General features: G+C 44.2%; 1 protein-coding gene across 3 annotated transcripts in view; it reads right to left on the bottom strand.

Annotated features, from left to right (window-relative positions):
* The window catches only part of LOC126404439 (NACHT and WD repeat domain-containing protein 2), a 95,590-nt gene that overhangs the window by 64,926 nt on the left and 18,879 nt on the right, over positions 1-11,785 (bottom strand). For all 3 annotated transcript variants that reach the window (XM_050067656.1, XM_050067657.1, XM_050067654.1), the window contains exon 3: positions 6,478-6,566. In XM_050067656.1, coding sequence (XP_049923613.1) covers positions 6,478-6,566 — 89 coding nt within the window. The remainder of the gene's footprint in view (positions 1-6,477; positions 6,567-11,785) is intronic.

Genomic DNA, 11,785 nt, shown 5'->3' with positions numbered 1-11,785 from the left:
AAAATGCCATAGGCTTGTGCTAAAAACATTAGCATGTTGTATTTGTTTGGAAAACGTGTTTAGTATAAGACAGTTGTTTTGTCAGTGAACCTTGTGAGTTGTAATGAAGCTGAATTTTGTAACAATACCTTTGTTAAATGTTGCTGTTGTCCCTGGTTTCATTTGAGTAGAGGAAAAGTCTGCTAGCTGCTAGGCTAATTTATACAATGTAAAATGCCATAGGCTTAATTTATACAATGTAAAATGCCATAGGCTTGTGCTAATAACGTTAGCATGTTGAATTTGTTTGGAACGTGTTTAGTATAAGACAGTTGTTTTGTCAGTGAACCTTGTGAGTTATAATGGAGCTGAATTTTGTAACGTTACCTTTGTTAAGTTAATTGTGTTGGTCATGCACTCTTTTCATATGATTTGTTTTCTCTTATGTCCAAACAACAGGTGGTGACGGTTGATGATGGACTATTTTCATTTTGCCTGTCTGCAGTTACAACATTAAGTCAAGATTGTTTACAGGCTGCAGCTGCAAGGTGCACACATAGCAGCATGATGGCTTTTAAAAAGCATTTTAAACGTCAATGTCCAAGCCAAAACCACGATCAAGTTTGATATTTGATTGTGCAGCCCAATATGAAACTGCTTTATTCAGTGTTTGTAACGGCTTAAATCACTGGATCCATTTGTTTTGGAGAAGAAGAGACCTCTGTGGACAATTCAGCTCCTAGTTAAAGCCTCCTGAAGTATGAACACTATCGAAATTCTAACTGGGAGAAGTTTCAGCTGGTTGCAATATGCAATCCTCACCACTAGATGTCACTAAATCCCCCTAAATCGTACACACTGCCCCGTTAATATGAGAAGCATAGCTAAGATGTAAACAATTAGCTGTTGCATTTTTAAGTGGGTGACATATTGTAATAGCTCTGCATCTTTTTTGACAATGCAAAACTGACTTTTCAATCATCGTGAAAGGTCTCCTCACCTCTCATCTCGTCGCCAAACTTACGAGTTGTAAAATACGTCCGAGTGAAAGATGTTGACCAGAATCTTACAGCTGACACCAGGAAACATTTATTATAGATACACTGTGAGTTTTGCCACCACAGAGAGGTCCGACCACATTAATAACCGAGCAGCCTCCAGTTACCCAGAGACTCAGTTTAACTCCTGCATATGGGAGGAGCTGATTGTTTTGTAACAAGATGATTTGCGAGTCATGTGTCTGGGCCACAAAATGTAGAGAATAGATGGTAAAAAATTAAAAAAATAAATCCTGAAAGTGACAAACAACAAAAGAAACCAGCCCACGTGTCAAAGACAAATGCATATTCCATGTTGCTCAGGAGCCTGCCGAGCCACTACATGAAAAAACAATGTATTCAATACAGTCGATCCATTATTAATAAACTAGAATTACTGCCTGGCGGTTGTAGCCTCCACCAGCCACTCAAGTTGGAGTTTATATCCATGTCCATCCACACTCAAACAGTATGTAGCCATGACAGCATGCTTCAAATATAAAACATGGATGCTTCACACGTCTTCATCCCAGCAGCACTGAAGATCTTTACAATCAGAACAGTTTCAGTATCCGACCGGATGTCTCTGCTTCTGTTCCTGAGATATGACAATATGAATGTTACGATGTCACAGTGAAGTTGACCTTTGACCTTTTGGATATAAAATGTCATCACTTGTGGCCAAATAGTCAACCACAACAGCGAAATCCACTGCTCAGCGTCTCACCAACAAACATCACCAAACCTCACACACACCAGCAGTAATCTAGTTAAGTCAGAGACGTGCTGAAACCTCCGACCCTGATCCTCTGTGCATCTGCTTTGTGTCATTTATAAAAAGGAAAAAAGAGCATACGAATGCGTGATGAAAGAGGAAGAGCAGGACACACGGGGTTAGAAATGGGAAAAAAAAAACGGATCATGGAGCCTGATCCCCGCGCCGCTGCTGCTCTCTGACTGAATGAGGACGCGGCCCTCGGCCCTCGGCCCCTGGGCTGGATCTCCTCGCCCTCTTCCTCCCCTCCATCTCCTGCGATCCCTCTCCATCCTCTTAAGGGAACGTTCTGGATGGAAACTGAGTCAAGTGACGAGGGACCGGGGAGAATCGGGTTTCATCAGCTTGGCATATGTGTGTCAGTGTGTGCCAGCGGATGTGTGTGTGAGAGAGGGGAGGCGGGATCACACATAAATTACAAATCAAAGCAAAAAATGAATGCAAGTAGAAAAATAATCTGCTCGCATGTACGTAGAAGACGTATATGATTTCACACGTTGAACGATTCACAAGCAAAATGTTAACCTGCACACTCTGGTGCGAATCATGATCAAGCTCCAGTAAACTGTGGTTTTAGCCAAGGTGCCAATTCTCACTTTGTGTGGGTGAGGATGAGGAGTGGGGGGGTTGGGATAGAGGAGGAGGAGGAGGTGGGGGGAGTAAGTGAGTCATAGTATAAACTCCCAGGCCTTCTGCATAATCATTTCAGCTCACGCTTCGTCACAGCGAGCTGAATCACCAGACAGACACGTGGCCACGGATAGCCGAGCCAAAACATCTCCGCCTGGCTCTTCTTGCATTATCTTGCACTTCTCCGTCACACACAGACATCTGAGACGTTCGGCCATGTTTGTTAGATCCTTCCGTCTGGTGACTGCGGCTTTGACCCTTTGACTTTATCTAACTGATCCTTGGAGTAACAGTAAGCTATGTTAATTCATGCGACTGGCTGTAGGTGGTAGACAACATGCTTGTCATTAGTGGTTCACAGTGGGGCATCAGGTCTGTGGAGAATCTGCTTAAATGGTGCTTTGGAGCTAAACGCTGAATGGTAAATGATCCTTCTCGTTCAGGGACCTGCTTCTCTCACCACAAAGCCATTTTAACGGAGATTTGTGAAACAACAGCGACAGCAGAATGAGCTAAACAGTGGCCTAGATTTGGTGTCAGTTAGGGTCGGCATCAGTTGACCGCCAAGGATATTGTTGATCGGTTCCGCGCTGCACACCACCCAGGTCTGTTGGGAGCTCGCTAGCAGTGCTGCTGTTTTGGCAATTACCGTTTGTGACACTGTCCTGGCCCAACAGTATGCCCACCCTCTGGTGTCGTAAAGCCCAGTTCAGACCAAAGATTCCCGATGAGACAAGTTGAAACATGCAACTACCCACGACGAACTGTTCTGTAACGTTCTAAAAACCTGCCGGTTCACACCAATGCAACAAAAGGGAGATGGTGTATCATCTCTATGCAACAACTCTCTGTACTTCTGTTCTGATTTGCAGCTTTTCAGGTTTATTTTGTGGCTGAATATAATTTGTAGCTTTGTAAAATCTGAATGAGGATAGTGACAGTGAGATACTGGCTACAGTTGGATTTGTAGTAGTGATGAAACGGCGAAAAACAGAAACAAAACCAGCATCAGATGACCAATATGCCACAATAATATAAATAACCAGCGGCAATAAATAGATCAATAACACAATGGCATGGAGGAGGGGCATAAGCACATACAGCGAGCAGCAGCAGCGACCCGCTGTCCGACACCAGCACTGTGAGGACAGAAACAGAAGGCTCGGCGGGGACGGAGCACCTGTTGCAGCAGGCGAACACGCCGTCTGTGATCATTGTGCAGACCAGCGGACTTCACTACAAGCTCATCGGCTGTTGAAACAGGTGACATGCTTTACGTTCTAAAACCAGCTGCCAGCGATTTCACCAACTGAGTTGCTGGTGACACCATCAGCCAGCTGGAGTCAAGGTCAGACCGGCCAGCTCACACTGCTGCAACTTTTCTCTGCAAACTTCTAAAATGGTTTTGTCCCATCTTGAATCTTGGGTCTGAACTGGCCTTAAGCCGCTCAGTTTTGAGCTGCAAACTCCATGTTATCAGTAGCCATGTTTCCATCAGCCTGTTTAGGTGCGCATCTAGAAGTATCGCATCAGAAAATTATGATGGAAACGCCAAAATTCGAATTAAAATCCCCTGATTCGCACAAACTAAAATACACTCGCTTTAGCCGAGTTTTGGTTGATTCGGAAAAATGTTGATTCGCAAAACGGGGGATGGAAACAGTTATGTTCGAATTAAGTCTGATGTAGCGCACCTCTCTCCATGGTGATATCCACACTCCGGGTCGGGAAGGCGGTAAGGCATTTACAAGCTGGTTGCCAACTGCCAGAAAACGTAGAAGAAGATGAGACTTGTTTTGTTAAACAAACACACAGGATTCGTAAACATAGCTACTGTTAGCTCTGTTAGCACTGTTAGGCATGTCATCACAGGTAGTGGTGCTAACATCGTTAACAATGCTAGAGGGGGTTTGCAGCTCAAAATTAAGCTGCTTGCTCACCAGAGCGGCTGGGAGCAAAGCCATCATGTTTTAGCCACCACATGGACAGTGTTACACACAGTGATCGCCAAATGGAAAGTGGAGCTAGCTAGCTCCCTGCTGCCTTGGGTGGGGCACAGTGCAGAGTGGCCAAGGCTAACGTGACAGAGGAGTGCAACAAAACATCCCATCACCAAGTGTTAATGGAGGCAGACTTTCAGACAAACAAGCACTCTCGGGCAATGAATCCCAACACACCTCAGGGTATTGTCAACAAAGTCCGGTTCAATGTGTAGCTACATATGGGGCGCAGAGCTACAGATGACAACCGCCAACTGACGATTGATTTACTCATCATCCTTCAGGACGAGAACAGTCAAAAATACACATTCAGTGAATAGGACTGGGTACTGAAATCGGTACTTTTTGGGGAACCGACTAGGCTTAGGTGGTATCACGGTATCATGGTATTACAGTATTCCAGGGTATTTAGAAATCCTGACAGTACGATTTTCAATACCACCAAAAATAAAGACGCTCAGTTTGGTGAAAGAGAGAAACTTGAATTCGCAAAGTTTACGGTTGTATTCCTCTGTTTAATAAGGGAAACAGGTGTAAAATGCTAATTCTTTAAAAAAATTTGCGAGCTTCTTTTGTGTATTTATTATACTGTAAAAGCTGAGAGAGCTGTGGGAAACTAATACCACTAATGTCATACATCGTACACCCCAGAAAAATTAGATACTGCTAAAGCCTAGTACTGACTTAGTTACTCCGCTCTGCCTCCTGCCTAACAACACCTCTTAGCTCTTCTAAAATCACTGTAAACCGTAGCTTCTCATGGTTTATTGCTTCATTCTCACAAGACAAAGCTATTTTTTTTTTTTTAAGTTTTTTTTGGGGGCTTTTTGCCTTTAATATACAGGACAGTGTGAAATGGGGAGACAGAGAGAGTGGGGGGATCACATGCAGCAAAGGGTTGCAAGCCGGAGTCGAACTCGCGACCACTGCAGCGAGGCATCACCTCTATACATGGGGCGCCGGCACTATCCACTAAGCTACCGACGCCCCAGACAAAGCTATTCTTGCTGCACGGTACAAGAACGTACCACTTCTGATCCCCCAAGTCACAGTTATACTGCCCCAAAATTAGCTTCTGCTAGTGCATTCAACTCAAGTAAAAACCAGTAATACAGTGAACATTAAACTTGCGCACATCAAGCAAGAGAGTATTAATAGTTTTCTTTATTTAACCTTGCAGACATGAAACAACCCTCATCAAACAGGACCCTTCATGCCTCCTTCTCAACTCACTCCAAGTCCTCCAATCAGGTCAATATTATAAGACCCCCTTTAGCATACAGGCAGATATTCAAAAACTGATTCAGTCCAAAAGAAGTACTCTAACACACGTAGATGTTTGTACATTTCTATTTCCTGTGCAGCCATTATCTGGGAGTGTTTTTGTTGTATGAGTACCATGTATGTTTGAAGTACTCTAAACACCATTGTATCTTGCTGTCTCGTTATAACACCTTTAGATGGTGTGTGCTCGGAGCTCTTTATGATCCAAGCATTCTTCACATGAACTGAGAATTAGTTGCCGACACCCTGCTGACTGCAGCTTTACCAACGAATTCAGGGGTCACAAGTCTCCTCATCGGCAACAAATTTCCTCAAATCCTTCCAGGAACAATCTGTGGCAGAGATCTCACCCTGACTCCAGGGCTCTCCTGGATTTGTTAAACAAACAAACCTCTGATAGCAATCTCTGCACGTACATTGATGCCGATTTGCAATGCAAATGATGGTGATCAGTGGACACCGCGGGGAGAATGCTGCAATTCTCCGACAACAACAAAGGGAAGGCCCTCGCATCACGCTGCCTTATCCACAGCTAGATTTGTGCCAGCCTTTACTGATGGAAGCCTTATCTCTGCTGGCCTTCTGTCCGCTTAAAGGGACAGGGACCTCTGTGTGCCGCTCCGGGGCCCCCACAGGCACTGTGTAAGCCGCAGTGTAGATTTGGAGGCACTTAACAGTCAGTGCTGGAAAACTACAGCTCAGGAAGTTACAGGTCCCTTCAGCTGGAGGGAGGTAAGATAGAAAGAAACTAAAAAGGAAAGCAGCCGGTTACCTGGAATTCAATCCCATAGTTCTCCCTGCAGAAGTCTCGTAGTTTGGGGTAGACGTGCTCTTTCAGTGCGTTCCTCTCCGCCTCTGTGTCTGGAGACAAAAGAAAGAGGACAAACCAAATTTTTAAACTAACACGTACAAAGACGCTAACATTAAGCACTAATGTAGGAGCTGAAACAATGTGTATATTAAAATGAAATCCTTCTTTACATGGCCAGTTGAATTAAATGGAGAAAGTTTAAGAAACAGTTCAGCATTTTGAGAAATGTGCTTTTTCACTTTCTTTCCACACATCACATGGGAGGATCGATACCAGAGCAGATAATAGAGCCAGGGGACAGTGAGTCACATTCACACACTGGTGGCCAAGGCTACCATACATGGTGCCACCTGCTACTCAGTAACTATTCAAAAGCTTTCACACTCCGATGGAACAGCCATCAGGAGCAATTAGGTGTTCAGTATCTTGCCCAAGGATACCTCGACATACAGACTGGAGGAACCAGGGGATCGAACCACCGATCTTCCTATTAGAGGACGACCTGCTCTACCTCTGAAGGCAGATTTATACTTTTGTGTCAGATCTATGCAGAGCCTATGCACGTGGCCTACACTCTGCAATTACACCTCCAAAACACTAGTCGGCGGTGGTGTTTCTGTGAAGTGCTGTAAAGTTTAGTTGATTCAAAACACACATTAAACATGGCTTAATAGAGACAATTTCAAACACAAGTACACAAATCAGCTTCACTATAACTCGCAGCATTCACAGACAAACACTTGTCTTTATCTGGACACATTTTCCCCACAATTACAACATGCTAACGTTATTAGCACAAACCTATGGCATTTTACATTGTATAAATTAGCCTAGCAGCTAGCAGACTTTTCCTCTACTCATATGAAGCCAGGGACAACAGCAACATTTAACAAAGGTAACATTACAAAAAATTTGGCTCCATTACAACTCACAAGGTTCACTGACAAAACAATATGAAGCCAGGATAAATCACACACAAGACTTAAAATGTTATTTTTGTGGAGGCTTTATTGTCTTCACAATTTATTGTTTCTTGTCTGTGAAATTAAAGTAAATAAAATGTTTCCACTGAGGGAAATGGTTTCAGCTTACAGAAACAGACAGGAGGTCTGCGTCGCTGTGACGTGTAGTTACATTTCTGGGGAGGTGCACGTCAGGCTACGGTGTAGGGTACAGCGTAAGATCTACGTATTTTCATAAGCATTACGAAAACTTTTAGCTACTTTGAAAACAAGGCTCCTTATTATGACGACTGTGAAATAAATAAATATACAACTTTTTCTCATCTCTGTAAGACATCAACTCTGTCCTATCTACCCTCTGACATACATTATGTCAGAATCACTGGGAGCTTGGCCCATTACAAGGTTTGATAGTCGAGACTTTGACATTTTAAAATGCCTAACTGAAGAGGAAAAATCAACTCTCCCCCAAAATAAGGTTTTGTCACATTTCTCAAGAGTGAGTGCTATAAAATGTCAGAAAATAGTTAAGTACGCCCATAACCACTTCCCAGAGCCAAAATTTATGTCTTCAAATTGCTTGAGCAACAGTTTGAAACCCCAAATATACAGTTAAGTGTCATATCTAAGAAAGAACAGCGCCAAATTGTTGCATACGAGCAGCTGCAACCAGCAAATGTCAGCCAAACATTTTCTGTACTAATCAACTAATCACTTCACCTCTAATATAATTCATGCTGATATTATTGTGTGCACCATATCAATGTGTATGTATATTATTCTTTAATATGAAGCCTCTTTAACGTCCATAAAGACATGATTACCTGGAAGATCCAGAGCTGAGACACACTGTTGAAGAATGTGGGATTATGCAGCATTACAAAGGCAGTGATCATATTGGACAGTCGTAGTGTGACAGAGTGAGTGCCCTCGGCTTGTTGTTGTGTCCCACTTTCTTTCCTCCTGTCCTCTCGTCTCCACTGTCTTCCAAATGGTTACTGTAATTTATTCGGACAGGCCCAGTCTCTTTCTCCCTCTCTGTCTCTGAGGGGTGTGGATGGATAGTTAAAAACAGAACATGCCCGACAGAGAGGCCCCTGTGCGACCAAGAAGCCGGCTTCACACACAGAGAGCGCACACACAGTGGTGGTGGACGACGACGGCGGTGGCGGCGGCGCACAAACATCCCCTCAGCTGCTAACCGTGTCATACGCCGTGTGAGCGTAAGAGCCCGCAAATTTGGTCTGACGAATCTTTCTCTCATCTATCTTTAGCAAGGCTCTGGGCCGTGACCGTACATATATCCGCCCACAGCTACCCAAGCAAAATGTCAAATCAGAACCGAGGGCCTGTAATCGTATGCAAATGAAATAAATGGCAGTTGCTGCATCAGTGGAGCTCGTCGTCTAATTCCATCAGAGATACGTTCAAGTAAATATAGAATATCTCACAGGTGACATCGGCGTGGAAACAGCGGCGTTTATGGAATTTAGATTAAACCTGTTAGGGAAGTGCAGTGCGGCCCAAATCTGCATGTTGCCGCACTGTGTCTCGATGTGACCTGACAGACTAAACTGTTGTTGTTTGTATTGTGCTGATAACGGCAAGACGCCTCTCCCGCTCTCTTTTTCTCTCTCTGCTTCTTCTTTTTTTGTGGGATGGTGATGAGTTATGGCAGCCTGACGTATGTGTGTGTCTGTTGTGCACACACCCACATGCAAAGGGAACAAAGACTGGATGTTACATTCGCCCTCGTTCTCGCTGTGTGTGTCCCTCCCTCCAATTTTCCAATCTGTTTATTTCAATAGTGCCGACCAATCTGTCTTTGCTTTCAGATATGTCCTGTCAGCGCTCTCTTTTTTTTCTCTTTTCTCTCTTCCTCCCTCGTCCTTTAGGGAACTCATGGGCGGTCAATTGAACACAGAAACACAGTCTAATGTTCCCGCTTCTTTTATACTCAATGCAAGGGCGGCTGCTGACAGTTCTTTTGAGTTTCCTTTGGTTGTTTAGTCTTTAATAGGTGAAAACAGTTGCAAATGGGCATTAGAATTTCCCAGAATCCAAGATGACATCTTCATGCTGCTTGTTTTGTCCAACCAACACAAAGATATTCAATTTACAGGGACATGAATCTTCAAATCTTTACATTTGAAGAACTGCAACCAGGGACTGATTGTCATTTTTGCCTCAGATGCTCTACGGATGCACCGATTCATCGGGCGAACATCTTTTACAGCCGATATTCACCCTGTCTGCTATCGGCAAATAAAATGACGTGGCAGTGGTCGATGTTTTTCTGCTCTATCTCACCCAGGCTCCGGCCTAAACTGGATTCTTTGGGTAATACTCCTTAAATCACAACCACTGAGATAAGCATAAATGTACCCAAATACATGCATACCCCAAAGTAGATAGGGAGACAAATTCCTGCCTTCGGACATCGTTTTTCTCTTCAGGGATGAAGAACTGCACACTGAGCAAGGGTTGCCTAGGTTATGAGGAAGCAGTGGGACTATGGCGACTAACTTTTAGCCCGTCAGGATCAGTGTGGCTCAATGCTATGTTGCGACAGGGCTCTACCCGCTGTACTCAAAGAGTCCAGTAAGGGAGAATGAAAGTAACAATATTGTAACCCTGGTTCTATTAGTACAGGCAGAGCCCTCTACCTAGGGGCCCTGTTGCTCCTGCTGCTCACATCCTACAACAAGAGGTTGTAGGATGTCCATTCTCGGAACCCATCGGCTGTATTCGGCGTCTGACTTCCGGCAGACGGCGATACAGCCTCTGGGGGCAGACCCCTGATTTTTTGGCATTCCGGTTTGATTTGGACGGAGGAGGTGAATTTCCGTTTCCGACTTCCGTTTATATATATAAATACATATAAGTAAATATGCTGAACCATTGCGATGGATTCAGAGTTTGCAGTGATGCCAATTATGTTCCGCCTCGTTCATTCACCGCACGGACCGTTTAACCTGGCAACAACTGCAGCCGGCTCAAACGTGATTGGTCAATATCACGCGGACTGCAAACAGCCTACAACTGGAAACCAGGGCTCTTCCGCTCTTCTTCCGGAGGCAAGATCTCCAGGGTTTGCCTACAGACTCTACATTCACTGAATGTAGAGACTATAGGATGTCTAACAGTGGGAATCTGCCTCCCTATATGGGCTCCGCATGTATTGAGGTAGGCACGTCCTGATTAGTTGACTACGTTTCCGTTTTCTCAGTGTGAAAATGCATGCTCTTAATTAGAAAAGTATTGCCCAAAGAGTCCAGTAGAGGGCTCCACCCATGCAAATAGTAGACTCACAAGTCAGTCTTTAGACGCTTTGCTTAACTAAAGACTGATGTCTTTCTCCCTGATTTTGTGTTTAGATGGGCCGATACAATTTCAGAGTTTAAAAAACTCCCTACGTTGCAGAACCAATAGTAAATCTGCAGGGCGGTCCTTCAGTGGCTCGCTGAAATCTTGTGCTCGTAAACATGGTCTGACTGCGTTAAAAGTTTTAAACAAAGTCACTGTAAGTCCTTCATTTCCACAATCTTGTGGACAGCATCCATTTTCAAGCTCTCTGTGTGTTTGTTTCCTTGCGGACGAGAAAAGGGGGAGCGCACATCTCCGGGAGGGCGTGTCCTTTTAAAAAATCCTAGAGGCGTTGCTTTGTTGCCAGCCGTTTTCTCCGGTGTGTTAAACACACTTTGGAAAGGAGTGTCCCCAGACTATCAGAAGGTGGAGATATCGGATTGTCTGGTGGCGAGACTATGCAAATAGAACTAGGGTTACAATATCGTAACCTTTGTTGTGTCACACCAATTTTGCGCAGGCTAAAAAGTGGTGCTCCAGACCGTGACAACTGAAAACATATTTGGGACGAACAGAGATCTTTCCTTGGACGCCATTGGGGTGAAAGGACACAGTAAACTCACTCCTGACATTTCAAGTGACACACCCTATTGTTTTCCTGATAATGCTATGAACAACAAATCGGTGTCAAAATCGGCAGGAGGAGATCTAGTAAACGTTAGCTGTTAGCAGCTGGTGGCTTGAACTGCTAATCGGGTTGCATTGAGTTACATTAAGAGCTTGTTTATAGCTGGTATTTACATGCATTTTGGTGATCTCAACGTAAAGGGACAGCCGAGACACAACGCTATTCACACCTGTGTCTATCATGCATCTCCAGTTGATCGCTTGTCTTCAGATTCTATTACTGCCTACGTAATCTCTCAAGACAGATTCTGCAATTTACATTGTAGAATCTGTCGGCAGCCCTGTGTGAAAGACGACTAGAGAGAGGGGGGGGG

Source organism: Epinephelus moara, chromosome 17 (assembly GCF_006386435.1).
Source record: "Epinephelus moara isolate mb chromosome 17, YSFRI_EMoa_1.0, whole genome shotgun sequence".
NCBI classification, from domain to species: domain Eukaryota; kingdom Metazoa; phylum Chordata; class Actinopteri; order Perciformes; family Serranidae; genus Epinephelus; species Epinephelus moara.
The sequence above is the reverse complement of the archived record's forward strand: the minus strand, read 5'-3'. Positions and strand labels throughout refer to the sequence as shown.